The following is a 17,032-nucleotide window of genomic DNA, read 5'->3' on the forward strand; positions in this document are numbered from 1 at the left end:
CCATTGATAATAGCTTGATGAAGATTGATTTAAGCACAGGTATCTTGTCTGATCTCTGGGGTTTGAATGATAGTTTAGATTCTGAAATATAGTGGCAGGTATCTCCATTTGATCTGGATTTCACTATTGTTTTCTCCCTCTATGTTAATGGTTGATTTTAGGCTGTGCAGGAAATCCTTTTTTTAGATTACCGGGCGTTAGGAGAAGTTCTCGGCTGAACCAGCCAACTCCTGGATTGTGTTTTCTAAATGAGCCCAGCCAGTTCTTGATCCTGGGCTTATCATTTGAGATTTTTTATGAATGCATGAAGGGTTTTCTAAAGTATCTCACATTAAAATTAAATTCTGATAATATTACTGTGATTATTGACAAATCTGGCTACTTAAGAGTCGAAAATTTGTAAACACTGTAATTATTTAGCTGATTTAGGGTTTTCAGTTTTGTTTCCTACACATTATTTTTGGGTGTTCTGTTTTTTGCCATTGCAGGTTGCAAGTACAGGCTCTAAGAAATTTCAGGTTTTCCATCACGCAATCTGATCAGGGTTTTGCATCAGGGAAATCTGAAGCGGATTGATTTAAAAAAATTTGTAACTCTTCTGAAGAATTTCAAGGGTTTTCTGCTGCTACCTGGAGGGTTTCTTTTTTTGCAGAAGGATTTTGAAATTTTGTTTCAGGTGTGCACTGTTCAAGCTGTAGCATTGGCCATTCACCCTTCAGTTTTCCTACACTGGCCATCCTTCCACGCTGCTGTGTTTTCGCTACAAAACTCTCTAGAAATCGCACATCTTCTCATCATTAACTCTCATCGTGGTAGCTCCCTTTGTCCTCGCTCTCCCTCGTCTATCCTATGTACCATCACCTACAAAAATATAAAACGTGCCCACTGCACTCAAATCCGCTCCAACTTCCATGCATCTCTCACGTTTTTCTCTCACGTTGCACGCATATCCCTCTCCACGCAGTTTTCTCCCTGTTCACACCCTCATCCTACATTTGTCCCATCTCTCTATCCTCCCTACACTGCCTCCAAACCTATAAACGCACAGCAAACACCAACGGCCTCATCCTTTACCGTCGAGTTGCCATTTCCGCCTGCGTTCTGCTATCCCTTCCGCATCTTCACCCAGCTTCACGCTGCCATTTCAAACTGCAAGCCACTACCCTGTAGCTCATTCCTCTCATCGCAACCTCCTCCATTACGTTGAGTTTCCTAAGCCTGCACGCCATCATTCCTCTGATCTGCAGCTCCCAAACGCAGCTCATTACTGCACCTTCTAATCTCCTCCACGTCCCCATCCGCAGCTGTTCGGCTATCCTGCATCGTTCAGCTTTCCTCAAACCCACAGAGCAGTTGACTGCCAGCTTCCGCAGCGTTCCTTGCGTGGCTGCTCTCTTCGAATCCCGCCATCCACTGACTTGCACACGCCCAGACACAACACAAAAACGTTGAAACGATGCAACGTAGGTAAGATTCGGGGTTAGATATTATATAGTTCAATTTTTTTAGGATGGGTTAGGGTTAATCGTAAGTTATTTGATTTTATATGGTTAGTTTGTAAAATAATTCGATTTTAGTTTAGTTCTTTCATTTTTTTTTATTTGTATTTAGTTAGTGTTAGATTATAATGTATATATGTTAGTTCATTTTAGCTTAGATTTAATTTTTTAAGTTTGATTTTAAAAATATCAAAAAACAATCATAAAAATTAAAAATCATAAAAGGCATAAAAAAAGGGTTCCTTTTAGGTTTTACTATAAATTAGATTTAATTTTGGTCTTAGTTTAATTTTTATTTCTATTTTAGTTTTGGTTTTATTTTAAAATAATATAAAAAATCATAAAAAATTAAGAAATTAAATTAAATTAAATTAAATTAAAAAATTAAAATATATATATATATATAAATCATAAATGGTGTTACAAAATTTAAAAATAAAAATAAAAAAGTTTAAGCTTAGATTTTGTTTTATTAGTTTAGCCCATAGTTTAGTTTAGATATGAGTTTTATTTTTAGAATTTAGATTTAGTTTTCATTTTTGTTATAGTTTAGTCTAGTTTTATTTTACTTTTAGAATAAATCAAAAAATCAAATAAAAAATTAAACAAACAAACAAACAAACAAAAAGCTTAAAAAGCTCCTTTTTATTTTTATTAGATTTTAGTTTAGATTAGATTTTAATTTAGGATTTTAATTTTTTGTTCTATTTTGATTTTTTAACTTAGAATCATAAAAAAATATTTTAAAAAAATTAAAATTTTTGAAAAGGCTGAACAAAAAATTGAAAATTCATTTTTGGTGACTTTTGCAATATTTATGTTCCATTTCTCTATAGCTAAATGCATTTAAATGTTTATTTAAAGTTCGCTATGTGAAAGTGGTAACTGATCAACATTTAAATTTTATGATCATTTAAAGCATTTAATTTTTCTTGAAGTTTAATTGTTGGGTCATCGTTAAAGCATTGTGAATTTACTGGATGTCTTGCATTGCTTGGGTTTGATGATAAATGATTGTTTTACAAAGTTCATATCTTCTGCAACATCTAATAAATAATCATTTAATCATTAACTCCGAAAGGCACTGGTCCATTAACTTCTAAAATCTGATTTGCCTTGCTATGTCTCCCAACCCAACTAGTCCATAGTTGGTCATCCTTTATGCCATAGGGTCTACCCCCCTTAACCTCGGGAGACGACTTAAAAGGAGGGATTGGGGATCAAAGTGACAGCGCCCGGTCTGAGCATTGTCGTGACAATTTGTGCGACAACAAGGTCCAATCCAGCCGCAGCTTGGAGGAGGAAGTCATTGCCAAGGAGATCGAAGTCATCAAAGGGCTAGACAAGCCCTAACTCTCCTAGCACGTGTGCCTACGTTCTGAAGCGGAAGGTTCTGTTCTTGCTGCTCTAGAACAGTCACTCCTTTGCCATCACGACATCTCAGATCAAGCTCAAATCAAAAGGATATTATATGTATGATGGGTCTACAAGAAGTTAGAGGATAAGAGGAGGCTAGATGACCCTATCCCAGACAATATTTGCTGACTGTCATACTCTTGTTGCAGACCTGCTATACTGTTCAGAATCGCAGAGGAAGACAATTTGTTTGGGTACATGTTTGGAGGTATTGTCATTTGATGTTAAAGGGATTGTTGAGTCAAAGTTTGGGTCTTGGAATTCCTCAATAAAGATTCTATAAGAAAGAGTTCAAAGGGTTTTTCCTCTCACGATTTGGAGAGTTTTTTGCCCTGGCTTGGTACCAATATCTTGTGTACTAGTGCATTTTTGATCTTCTTGTTTTGATAGCTGGTTGATGATAATAACTCATGTTAGCAATAAGAAGCAGAATCTAAGGAATTATTATCACAAGCAGTTATCATAGTTAAAGAGAAATTTAATATTTAAATTGCCCTCAATTTCTCAACAGTTGCCTCATCCACACCTCAACCAGTTTCAGCATACATGTTAGCTGATTCTAAAAAACAGAGTTTTTATAAGACTTCATACGTGTTAGCTGATTCTAAAAGCAGTGTGTTTCCGAGACTCCTGTTGAAATTTTGTAGCTTCGGTCGGTATTCAAGTCAACAAGTCAAATGGAAAATAAATTATTATTTTAAGGTTCATGTATCTCCAAGATGACAGGTTGATCCCACCTCTTCAAGGGGTTTGACCCTTGGTCAAGACTCAAAACCCACTTGATTTGACTCATATAAATTAGCAATTCAACCTCCTGATTTGGCATCATCATCACCAACTCAGATCAGATCAATAAGACTTCTGTTCACATGTGCGGACAAGGAAGAAATCACCTGAAGTTGACCAGCAAAGTTTGACCAGTTCAAAATCTGTTTGACCAGTCCTGACTTTTCTGGGCTGCGTTGACTTGGAATCTTTGCCGGGATGCTGACCGAATGTCTGGGCAGAATTCTGGGTGTTGACCAAACCTGTTCGACCAGCGTTGACCGCAGGTCAACTGAGGCAGTTTGACCCATGGTACAGGGCCGAAATTCAGCCTGTTGACCAGATTTGACCAGCAGAACAGAAGTTCAAAATTTCTCCCTCCTTTGACCAGGTTTGACTTATGCATTGGTGTGATCAATTTGACCAAGTTTGACTGGGAAAATTCAGATTAAACTTTTGATTGAATTGGACAATTTCTCCTAAGAAAAGATTGCTGGGCTTTTCCCTGGTCTGGGTTTTCCCAGGATAAATTGTGTCTCTTGTGCATCTTTATTTTACTGTGATCTTTACTGCCCTACTGATTTATTGTTAAAATTTTATGAAGGATAATTGCTTAATGATCGGAAAGTGGTAAAGTGTGATCATATCGTTGGAAGTAATTATCTGGAACAGCATTTCGTTCTTGTCTTAATTGTACTTGTAAAATCAACATGGTATTAGAGGTTTGGTGAAGAAAAGGGCATTGAGATCCCTCTTGAAGACACTTGCTTTGGAAATCTAATCTTTGACCAGATTCCTGACCAATGGGTTCCTCTATCAAGCCTGAACATGGGCTGGAAGGTGCATCAAACTTCAGGGCTCGGAAGACTAGAATAGATCTCATTCTTGAAGAAAATAATGTCTTGAAATATGTCAAAGGCAGGTTTTCTGAGCCTCAAGATAATGAGAAAAGATTCAGCACAAGAGAATGGAAATCAAATCCAAGAGGATTCTTGTTGAATCCATCAAAGATCGCTCGATTCCTTATGTTTCAGGAATGAAGACTTCAAAACAAATATATGATACCCTAGTAGGGCTATATACAGTCAACAACATTGGACAGAAAATGACCTTGAGAAATCAGCTACGTGATATTCAAATGACTAGATCAGATATTGTGGCCTCCTACTTCATGAGGATCTCTCAATTGAGAGATCAGCTCAAGGCCATTGGAGAAATTATTGATGAATCAAAACTTGTGACTACAACTCTTAATGGTTTGCCAAATTCATGGGATTCTTTTGTTTCTCGCATGTATGGAACAACGTCTGATCAACTATGGATCTCCTATACCCAATAGGAGTCTAGGCTATTATCAAAAGGAAGAATTCAAAGACCTCAAGATGGTGAGTTCCAAGCATTCACAACTCATTCTAAGAATAGTAAAGGAAGAAGAAATTTTGGTAAATTTCAAAAGAGGAATACAAGTAGAAGTCTTGCTCCCAATCAAGATCAAAAGAAGAAGGATATTCAATGTTTCTGCGGCCAAAAGTTTGGTCACTATAAAGACAAGTGTCCTGAAAGGAAGGACGATAGAAAGAGGAAAGGCAAGCAATTTGCTTCAGCAACAGATATTAATGATGAGTATCCACAGGGGAGAAATCAAAGTACGACAAAACGTATGATGATGAAGATGATGATATGCTTGAAATTTTGAATAGGCTAGGAGCCAGAGGGAGCTAAGGAGAAAGGTTCTCACATATAAAGTAAAGAAAGTCTCAACACTCATGCTAAAGATGACCCCTTCTTGGAAGAGTTGGTAGACTTAGGGTTTGTAAACCCTAGAAAGGGTTTGATGGGTATAATTTAGAAATCCCTAGGGTTTGGGGATAAAACCCTAGAGATAGACCTAGAATATTGAAAATCGATGAATTTGCTAGTTGATACAAGGGAAGAGAAGGAAAACATCATGCATTAGTAGTTGATGATGAGAAAGAAGATGAGGATCTCTAACTTGATGAAGTTGAAGATCAAGAGGGAGTTAACAAAATTCCCTACAATCCTCAAAAGATAAATATTTCATATGTTTCCTTGATTATTATTGTTAAACTAAGTCTAACTGACTCATGTAACTCGTCTAGTCTCAATTCAGAACATCAGACTCTTCACTTGTCTTTTTCCCAATTCTAACTCGCACTAGAAGACAACAAACTAAGCCTCCCACTCCTGCGCATAAGTCAAACTGCTTCATAAACTCCTCCTAACTTATAGGGACTCGTGCATGCTAAGGAAGAACAACTTGTGGTCTTTCTTGACTAAGGCACAAGTCAAGAAGACCTTCACTCACTACTTTTCAACAGGTAGATCATGAAGCCCTACCAATGCTCTCGCAGCAGTTGGAAGCATTTGGAAGAAAGAAGCAAAGTATGTGGCATGAGGATTCTCCCAGGAGTGATTCGTGTTCAAGAGAGAGAAATTGTATTGAAGGATGTCATTGTGTTGAGATCTGTAGAAAGTGAGAGATGACTTCAAGGTGGATTTACAAAATGAAGCATTTGGTAGATGGCAACATAGAAAAGTACAAAGCAAAGATTCTCCCTGGAAGAGGGCGAGGACTATGAGTAGAAATTTGCACCAGTTGTTAGGTTCACTCCTATTAGAATGATTATTTCTATTGCTTCTAGTAGGGTTGGAAATTTCATCAGGTGGATATCTCCCTAGAAGAGGGAGACGACTATGAGGAGACATTTGCACCAGTTGTTCTCCCTGGAAGAGGGAGAGGACTGAGGAGACAGTTGCACCAGTTGTTAGGTTCACTCCTATTAGAATGATTATTCCTATTGCTTCTATTAGGGTTGGAAATTTTATCAGGTGGATATCGAGACCATTTTTCTCTATGGAGTAATTGAGAAAGAAGTGTACATATAGGTACCTCAGGGTCTTGAAGGACATGAGAGGGAATCTCATGTCATAGACTGAAGAAATAGTTGTACCTAAGTCATTGGAATCATCGCCCCCCCACGTGTCATGAATCCAGCCTATCAGACACGATTCTCTACTAACACATGTCTGATTCATTGTTGGTGAGTGTCCAAAGTTTGGGATTCATGTCAAGGTGGTGTCTTATTCATGCCCAAAGAGAATCACAACTTTTGGACACATGTCCACATAAATTGTGGCTGCATAAATGCATTCATTATTTGGGTGTTGAGGAACTATGGGAGTGACTGGCAAAGCAGAGAGGAGTGTTTTGGATGATGGTGATACTCTTAAGGGGTCATCCTCCACATCAACAAATGCATAGATTACATTGGATACAGAGGAGGATGCAAAAGAGAGCAGTTGTGGTATTGATGCTAAGTTTGATGTTGATGAGCTATAGGCATAGCCTATAGCCTGCTGGCAGTAGCCTATGAGATTCTTCCTTCCTGTTCTACAATTTCGGGTTCTAGTGTCTACCTTGTTTTGTATTTGTTATTTTCCATTGGCATTCCTAGTCAGGAGTCCTCAAGACTCAATACCTATGCAATACATTTTGATTTTGATGACTTAATGAGAAAACTGCAATTTATGGTTAATTTTTTGTGTTTGTCCAATGTCAATTTATCGTATTCGTCATTGATGTAGTAGTAAGTGCTAGTTGTAAACTTGTATCATTGATGTCTCATGATTGTATGCATAATGTTACAATGTACATGTATGATCGAATTTGTATCATCCTGAGAATTTGTGTACTATCTATTAATATATATATATATATATATATATATATATATATATAATGTGTCCCTCGTGTCATGTTTTGGGGGGTCTCTATGTCCTGTGTCGGAATCTCATATTTTCGTGTCCTGCATGTCCCATGTCAGGTGACTTAGCTTTGTACGGACCTTGGGCATGGTATTCTTGGATTGATGGTTGATTTTGTTATTATGACTTATTTATAATGGAAGTAGAAGAACTCACGTGTCAGAGGAAGCAGCAGCGGCAAGAGGATTTGCTTTTGTGATAGAGGGAGCAATCAAGACAAAGGGAGTTGACCTTTGAGTGAGTGATGAAGGACCTTGGATGGATATATTGCTTATTGGGACTAGAAGTGTGGCAGAGGCCAGGTGAGATCTTCATTAGTCAAAAGGAAGTATATTATTCAGATCCTTTAGCGATTTGGGATGATGGACTGCAAAGGGAGCAACCAGGATTGCCAGGGTGACCGGAAAGTAGTTGTGATGATGGATCTAGCAAAGGAAATTGATCAGGTTATGGTTGATACAAGGCATGCAGCATAACATGTGTTGAGGTACCTGTATGGTATAGTTGGATATGGATTGAGACATGTTTCATATGATGAAGTACAATTGTTAGGATATACAAATTCAAATTGGATAGAGAATGCAGAAGACAAGAAAAGCACATTAAGATGATGATTCAACTTGGGGTCTACCATGATGAGCAAGAAGATGACAGCACTACTAAAGCAAAGTATATTGCAGCTTGGTTGGCAAGTGTGAAGCGATGTGGCTTCAGAAGCTACTTGCAAGATTGTTTGATTAGGTGCAGGATGACAAGTTGAAGCACATGGTACCACTACATCTAGAACATGGTTCAGAAGGGAGTAGTGAGGCTCCAATACATTTCTACAAATGTGCAGGTTGTTGACATTCTCACAAATCCTTTGCCCTGATGAAGTTCACTTACTACAAGGATAGGCTTGGAGTGGTTGAGAATGCCTCCCTCTGTGAGAGAGAGCATTGATGTTATAGCATCAAGGGGCGGAGAATCTCCCTAGGTCATGGGTTTTGACCAGGAGCCATGGGATATGGCTAGGGAGATTGGCACAGTGAGCGCCCGAAATGCTCCACCGGTCAAGGGTGGCCTAACCATAGTGCCATGGGTTTTGGCTAGTGGGTTGAGCGAGTACCTTATAGCATCGGGCAAGTATGTTTATCATTCAACGTGACAACATGTAAAAATGATAAATGGGGCCAAGTTTCACCATGGTTCAGGTGGGGTACCTAACATGACTCCGAGTAACGACTTTGTTGATTAGTGACACAAGGACTAGTGGGTAACTAGTTCCTCTATTTGATGTTGATGCAAGGATACTCTCAATCTTTTCTTGTAATGGAGAAATTTACTCAACAAATGTACATATGAGGAAGTCAAGGAGAATACCTCCCTTGCTAAGAGCGAGTGTTGAAATTTTGTAGCTTCAGTCAGTATTCAAGTCAACAAGTCAAAGGGAAAATAAATTATTACTTTAAGGTTGATGTGGGCTCCAAGATGACAGGTTGGCCTCACCTCTTGAAGAGGTTTGACCCATGGTCAAAACCCACTTGATTTGACTCATAAAACGGTAATTCGACCTCCTCATTTGGCATCATCATCAACAACTTGGATCTTATCAAGAAGACTTCTGTTCACACGTGTGAAGGAGGAAGAAGACACTTGAAGTTGACCGGCAAACTTATACCAGTTATATAACTGTTTGACCAGCATTGACTTTGACTTTTCTGGGCTGCATTGACTTGGAACTTTGACTGGACACTGACCGAATTTCTGGGTAGAATTTTGAGTGTTGACAGAACCTGTTTGACCAATGTTGACCACAGGTCAACTGTGGCAGTTTGACTGGAGTTTCAGGGCCAAAATTCAGCCCATTTGACCAGCGACCACAATTGACCAGGAGTTGCAAAGACCAAAATTCAGCCTGTTAACCAGATTTGACCAACTGAACAAAAGTGTGTAATTTCTCTCCTTTGACCAGGTTTGACTTATGTGTTGGTGTGGTCAATTTGACCAAGTTTGACTGGGAAAATTCAGATTGTATTTTTCATTGAATTGGACAATTTCTCCTAAGAAAAGATTGCTGGGCTTTCCCAAGATAAATTTTGTGTCTCTTGTGCATCTTCATTTTACTGCAATATCTACTGCCCTACTGATTTATGGTTGAAATTTTCTGAAGTATAATTGCTTAATGATCTTGAAAGTGCTAAAGTGTAATCATATCATTGGAAGTAATTATCTGGAACAGAAAATTGTGCTTGTCTTAATTGCATTTGTAAAATCAACAACTCCAATGTCTTTGTCACAGCAAAAAAAAATTAATTAAAAACATACCGAATGGTCTAGTGCAAACTGACTGATCAGCACTTCCTTCACAGCAGATGGTGCTTCAAATACATCATCAAGCCTCGATGTGATCCCCAGACTTTGCATCTAGAATTTATTATATAATTTAATATGAGAGAGAATTAGAACAACATAGCACACAAGAACCAAGAAATAGTATACTTAAAGGAATAGTCCTTACCTCATCTGATACTAGTGTAGCTCCTCTTCGCATTTCTCTATTTCCAGTATAGTTTAGGACAGGAATATCAAATTGTTTCATGTTTTTAACAAGCAAATCTCGATCAGATGAATCCTGAGTGATAAATGACTGCAAGTGCAGGAAATTTCATTTAAAAGAAGGAAATATAACATTTGTCATAGCTTAAACAAAATTTCAGAACCAAAAACTATAAACATTACTTACGCTAAAGAGGACATATTCCATCAAAAACAGAAGATAATTATAAACCTACAGAAGCAGGTCAATGTTCAAAATACAGGACCTCAGTTTAATGCATTGAAATGAAATGACTATATATAAATGTCCACTAATGACCAAAATGTGTCAATTTAACTCAAAAATTACAGCATGTATGAAAAGTAAACCATGTATTTCTAAGTACTGTGTTTTGGACATTTACAAATCAGAACATATGACACTGGTAAAAGAAAAAGCAAAAATTGCACAATATTCCCAGTGAAAACCAAGACAGTCCATTATCATTTGAAAACAATGGAAATTCATTTACTGCCACAGAACAAAAGCTCGTCTGATGCATGCATGTCTGCTAAAGCTGCTAGCACAATGCATTGGCTTTGTTTGTCATTCACATTAAAGTTTAAATCTAAACAATTAATACATCTACAATGCAACGCATTCCCTTTGACAGCCTCCAAGCTCTCTGTTGTAGTGCATGCTTTTGCCAGGCTTTACGGAAGAAATATGAAGCCTAGCATTACACTTTTCTTTACCACAGCATAGCATATAGTATATAGTATATACACAACATCCACATTCATGGAAGGGCCAGAATAGAAATCGAATGGAATATTTATTAGTGTCCACCAATAACCAATAGCAGTCAATGGAGCCCATGAAGACAGAGTGGTCATGGTGGCTGAGTTAAGCTATCAATATCCATTCCTATCTTATGAACAATCATGTTCAATAACTTTAACAATATCCAATTTAAGTACAATAAAACGGAGAAATCCATTAAGGATAATAATAATTAATAATATCGTGCATGGTTGATGTGTTTGACACATGCAAAGATGATATTAATATTGAATGAATGGTTAGCTCACATTTGAAGGGATATGACGTTTGGGAGTAGGTGCCTATTTATTAACTAGGTTTGCTGATGGTATTACATGTGGTACATCCCACTCCGCAAGATGCTTCATTCTCAAAGCAAGATCAACGGCTTATGCCAGAGATCAACTTCGCCCACAAGTCAACAACAACATATTCTTGGTCTGTTATATGAAAATTTGTATTCCTCATGAAGATAAGCCACTGAATTCCTCGAGCAATCAAAGGAATGCTGTACATACAGCATAGGTCTGAGAACTAGTATGTATAAGATGATGCAGGAAAAGCAATGTTGCAGCGTTGCACCAGCTTTGGGGATGGGGGGATGAGTTTCCGGGATGGCTAGAGCATACCCCTAAATTTTTCAGGGAACAGCAGGCTCTGGACAGCAATCATATGTGTGTGTGGGGGGGGGGGGGGGGTGGCAGGGGCCGGGCCAAGAGAGAGAGAGAGAGAAATAAATATTAAAAAAACAAAAATCACCATATGCATAAGCATGACAAAAAATAAGTCATTAATAACATCGTCTAATCATAATTGTAATTTGTCCATTGTCAAGACTCAAAACTCAGCATGCATTCCAAAGGTCTAAAACTTTTAAACAGTTGAAGTTTAAACTTAGTCTTATAACATAGTCTAAAGTTTATCTCCAGAGTCTAAATTGATACAAGGCTAAAGCAAATGTACTACTAATTAGATTCTAAAGTTGCAAGCCTTGTAAGCCGAGCTATTTTAGTGTTCTGTCCATTGGAACAAATGAATGATTTAATGCCAGACTGAACCCAATTGATGATGATATGCTCTTTGGAAAGTTCCTCTAAAACGGTGGCCACAAATTTTGCACATCCATTTTTGGAAAGATTTGGTTCATTTTCAAGTAGTATTATGAACCTCAACAAGGGATTATCATTTTGTGCAGTTTGGTCTTGGACATGTTGTCCCCCAACTTTTCCTTGAACATTTTGTCTGTCCATGGTAAATGAGAAATGTTCAAGCTCAAAGAAATGTAATTTTAAAGTTTTAAAATTCGAGCAAGATGTTAAAAGACCCTGCAAAGCAAAACGCTGATAACTTCCAAATTCAAATTTCAAAATAGCAAACAAATTATAAGTTACAAACATACAACATCGTACTACGCACGAACCATTTCAAATTTAAATAGCGAATAAAATTTATTATTTAAACATTGAACAATCACAAGAACTAGAAGCGGTTCAAAATACTAAATTCAAGATTAAAAAAAAAAAAAATGATTAATAATTTAGTAGATAACATATCCAAAGTGAAGAAAAGCAAGGATCATGGTCGAAAATAACACTGAGTGTAGGTGCCAAATGGCTAAATGCCTCAAAATAACAAAAAGAAAGTCTCTGGCTTAATGCCCATGTTAGCATGAAGGTTGATCTACTCATAGATTTAGATCTTCTACATTAAGCTTATCCAAAAAATGCAACTGCAACTCAATGTCATCTAATGGTACATTTACCAATACTAAATCGAGAGATGGACCATCCACCTCATCATCAATCTGGGAAGCATCCTTCAAATCTACATCCCTCCATGTTGCTGGTCCCAATAAAAACTATGGTGATTTCCTAATAAGAAGACGAACTCTGCTATGCACATAAACTAGTTCTTCCCCTCACTTAGAGGTTAGCCTATTCCTCTTAATAGAGTGGATGAAACTATATGTGGACCAATTCCTTTCTATAGTTGAGGAACTAACAACTTGAGATAGTAAACACATACCCAAAGTGTGTATTTCTGGAACTTTGTCTCCATACATCCTCCACCATCCAGTGCGACTTCTTTGTGCCATACCCAACAGATCTTGCTTTGTAACGTAGAGAAAGCGAGGCCACTAAGCATTGCAAAGTTAAGAAATGCTCTCAAATTATGGTTGCTTGCTCTAGTGTATACATCTTCGGAATGGTTCAACTCTGCCTTCCCTTTCCTTACACAACTTTGGATCAAATGCATAAGTAGCCATATGAAGATGTGTGTTCAACTTGTTCCATTTCTTTTCAATCAACTTTTAAATTTCATTAAAAGACTCCAAAGAGGGGTCCCTTTGATGCATGATGGACCTGGCATGTCCAATTATGCTATGAATTAACTAATATACCTCCCCAAGGTTAGGGGAATCTGAATCTACATACCTGATTACCTACGCTATTGGAGAGGTGAAAGAGAAAATGTATTTCACATCAACCCACCAATCATCATTCAACAAAATGTGTCTTACCTTCTTTCCCTGATCTGGTTTTTATTCCCCCCGTGTAAACCACTCAAAACTAATAACAATGGCTTTTAAGACAAGTTGCATCACTATCATACAGTCAAGAAAAATAAAATAAGTGGCATACCTTCTATCTGTTAGTTTCAAGAACTACTTTTTGCATAAATTCTGTAAATAGTTAGAGATGCATGGTAGTTGCGACTGAACATTTGTGCCTCTCTTGCACCCACAATAACACAAGTGATCCAAGAAATTTTCCCAATGTGTTTAAGTGCATTATTTAAAGCATGCACACAAGGAGTCCAAAATATGTGTTGATACTTGCTTTGAATCATTAACCCCGTAGATCTGCAAACTGGTGTAGATCCTTGATAACCTGAACTATATTTGTAGGACCAATATGCTAAATTCCATCCTTCAATACAAAAAACTAGAAAACTACATCTTCATCTTCCCAATACAATCAACATCCCTTAAGAGAAAGGGCCTACTTGGAGAGGTGATAATGATGTTCAACAAATGCTTTTGTTGAATATTTGTCCAACCATACATGAGGACTGAACACCCATAAAGAACCCATGGTTTTCTAGGGCCTTCCATTAACACTTGCATCCTTGAGACCCCTCTTTCTAACAAGTTTGTCCTCATTTTATTGTAAACAGGTGGTTGAAATGATGGGTCGGCAATGATTACTTTCCTCGTCATCTCTCTGTAGAAAGGAGAACAGGTGGCAATAAATGATATTCCATTTGGAAAGAAGAATCTAGCCATTCCATCCCTTGCCTCCTCCTTGCGTTGTGTATTGAACATATTTATCACAGCTACTTTCTTGCTTGAAATTGTGTTACTAGAACCCCTCCCTCGCTGAGTCAACTTGATCATGGTCATTGGTTGCTCCTTGAGAGGACTCCATTGAGTCTAGAACTCTAGGTTTTTTAAAAATAAAAGAATTTTCCTCCTCTGTCTAGTCTCAAACTTGTTCTTAGAAAGCATAGACTCATCACACTGACGCCTTCAACAACAAGTCTACTTCAAATCAGGTTCCCAAAATATTTCTTTCAACCTCTAAAGTTGCCTTCAACTTTGTTCAGGATTGTTCTTCAATCAGGTCTGCTACAGGCATAACTCAAAGGTCTGTTACAAGCTCAAGCTCAGCCTTCTTCAGTAGCCCAAAATCATCCTTCTTTAGCTGTCTTCACAGGCTTATATTCCTTACTTCTACAGATGTTTATAGGAGTAGTTTGACTCCTTGAATATGGTCTAAAGCATTCCTTATTTAAACTTTAGGCCTACGGCTTTATGACCCTATAATAAACCCTTATCATTGATCATAACAGCTCTAACTTGGACTCCAAAACAGTCTCCAAACAGCTTGACTTTATTGCCTTAAGATGACAGAATTCTAGCTCAGGATTGGCCTCAGATCAACCTCACACTTGCCCTCAACAAACTTTAGACAAACCTCAAATATGGATTACCTCGGACAGCCTCAGCCTAGATTGCTTTGGAGATGACTCGTATAGGGCCTGTTGTCGCATAGAATGTCTAGGCACTAGCGACAATGGCTCAGATCAAGGGTTGTCACACTGATCCCCAATCACTCCATTTGAGTTGTCTCCCAATAGCAAACTAAGGGGGGTAGACCCTATGGAAATGGAAAAAGGAAAGATTAGTTGAAAACCAACCAACCTAGGAGACACAACTAAGCAACCAACACTTGTTTTAGATTGCGCAAGATTTTAAGCATTCAAAATGATTTAAATAAAGTGATACCAGTGCCTTGTGGAATCAACTATCTTGCGAAGAAAATAAGGTTTAAGTAAAGGATGGGAAACTACTACTGAAAAGACTCTACTGTCTCATATGCAAATGCAAAACTTAAAACTATGTGAAATGCAAGGACTTAGTTAATTTTAGTTAAATGAGGGCCTAGAATTATTTCTGAAACGTCTTAAATGTTACTTAACTTAAGGCTCAGAAACGTGGTGACCTAAATGTGAAAGCAAATACTTATGTCAGCACTGCAAAATGTAAAATCTGCACAAGTGATTACTAAAATGCACAATGGACTGAAATGTAAAATGCTGGAATGAAACACTTTTAAATTAAAAAATTCATTTGTATGAAATACTCAATCAAAATCATTAAATGCATAAGTAAAACTAGATTAGTCCTACTTGCATAAACATGTAAAAACAAATGAACTTCAAAAAATAAACTAAATGTTTTAAACTCAGATCACATTAATGAAATATCAGTGTAGTAATCTGCTCTTACATCAAATGTTAAAACCAGCAACATATTCTAAAACAATAGTCTTGTAATGATACAATATTCAGAAATTTATATGTATAACAGTAAAATAAATTTAAATGAAAAACTGATAACTACAATTCAGAAAATTTCTGAGTTTAATTATTTCTGATTTATTAATGTATTTGATCTAAAAGCTCAGAAATAAACTACCGAACAGCAGTAAAACAATTTTCAGGAATTTGTTTGCAAAAGTTACTGGAACTAACTTCTATTTCAGCAATTATACAGCAGTTAAAATGCAAATTAAATATGCTACTAAATTCAGAAAATTTCTGAGTTTAGTTATTTCTGATCTATTAATTTATTTGATCTAAAAGCTCAGAAATATACTACCAAACAGCAGTAAAACAATTTTCAAAAATTTGTTTGCAAAAGTTACTTAAACTAACCTCTATTTCAGCGATTATACAACAGTGAAAATGTAAATTAAATCTGCTACTAAATTCAGAAAATTTCCAAGTTTAATTATTTCCGATATTGATGTATTTTATCTAAAAACTCAAAAAACATACTAAAATATATATATATATATATATATATATATATATATAAAATAAAAATATATATATATAAAAAAAAATAAAATAAATTAAATTAAAAATAAATTAAAAAATTAAAAAATAAATAAATAAAATATATATATATATAATAAAAAAACCAGTGAAGTAATATTCAGAAAATAGCATTCAAAAGTTTTTGAAAGTAATTATAATTCTGAAATGTACTGCAGTGACAGATGAAAACTAATTTGCTGCTAAATTTCAAATAACAAAAATTTTATGCTAGTATTAATCTTGCTTTCAATTAGATCAATTAAAGAGATAAGGGTTTAGAAGATGTGCACCAGTCAGCCCCTAGGGGCATGAAGACACTTGAAGATGCGCTGCCCAAATCACTAAAAATTCTCCAATGCAAATGCCAAACTCAGAAAAATTTGAGAAAAATTTGTTAAATTTTTTTGGGAAATTTTAGGAAAAATTGAGAGAAAATTATGGTGGAAGCTGCAAAGATGGGATCCCTGAGGGTGAAACGATAGAGGCCGAGAATGAGGCTGGAGATAGCCAGCGTTGGGCCTCAAGGCCCTAAAAAAAATTTGCCCATGATCCTTCTAAAATTTCTCCTCAACCTACAAACAAAATGTAGATGCCCTTTGGGGCTCGATCTCTCTCTGGAATCCGCAAAAATCACCTGCAATTTTCAGATTTTTTCCTGCACAAATAAAAGACAAAAAACCCCAAAGCATGTATATACAAAAATATGAAATACCCAGAACCCCAATGAATTAGAAAATTGTTAATTACAAATCTACAATAATACTCTACAGATCTAGCAGATCAAAGCCCTCTATTAATCAGATTTAAACAAATTTTTACACAATATTTAGAAATAAATTTT

At 36.6% G+C, this 17,032-nt stretch overlaps 1 protein-coding gene across 3 annotated transcripts in view; it reads right to left on the reverse strand.

Moving 5' to 3' along the window:
- Window positions 1–17,032, reverse strand: part of SMC5 (structural maintenance of chromosomes 5) — a 335,782-nt gene that overhangs the window by 157,075 nt on the left and 161,675 nt on the right. For 2 of the 3 annotated variants that reach the window (XM_089437281.1, XM_089437283.1), the window contains exons 13-15: window positions 10,192–10,236; window positions 9,967–10,095; window positions 9,774–9,872 (exon numbers count right to left, since the gene is read on the reverse strand). In XM_089437281.1, the coding sequence (XP_089293407.1) occupies window positions 9,774–9,872; window positions 9,967–10,095; window positions 10,192–10,236 (273 nt within the window). The remainder of the gene's footprint in view (window positions 1–9,773; window positions 9,873–9,966; window positions 10,096–10,191; window positions 10,237–17,032) is intronic. The other variant, XM_089437282.1, reaches the window with a different exon arrangement.

This window comes from Pinus tabuliformis, chromosome 5_2 (assembly GCF_031772625.1).
Source record: "Pinus tabuliformis cultivar Carrire ecotype Pingquan chromosome 5_2, CPIR1, whole genome shotgun sequence".
NCBI classification, from domain to species: Eukaryota; Viridiplantae; Streptophyta; class Pinopsida; order Pinales; family Pinaceae; genus Pinus; species Pinus tabuliformis.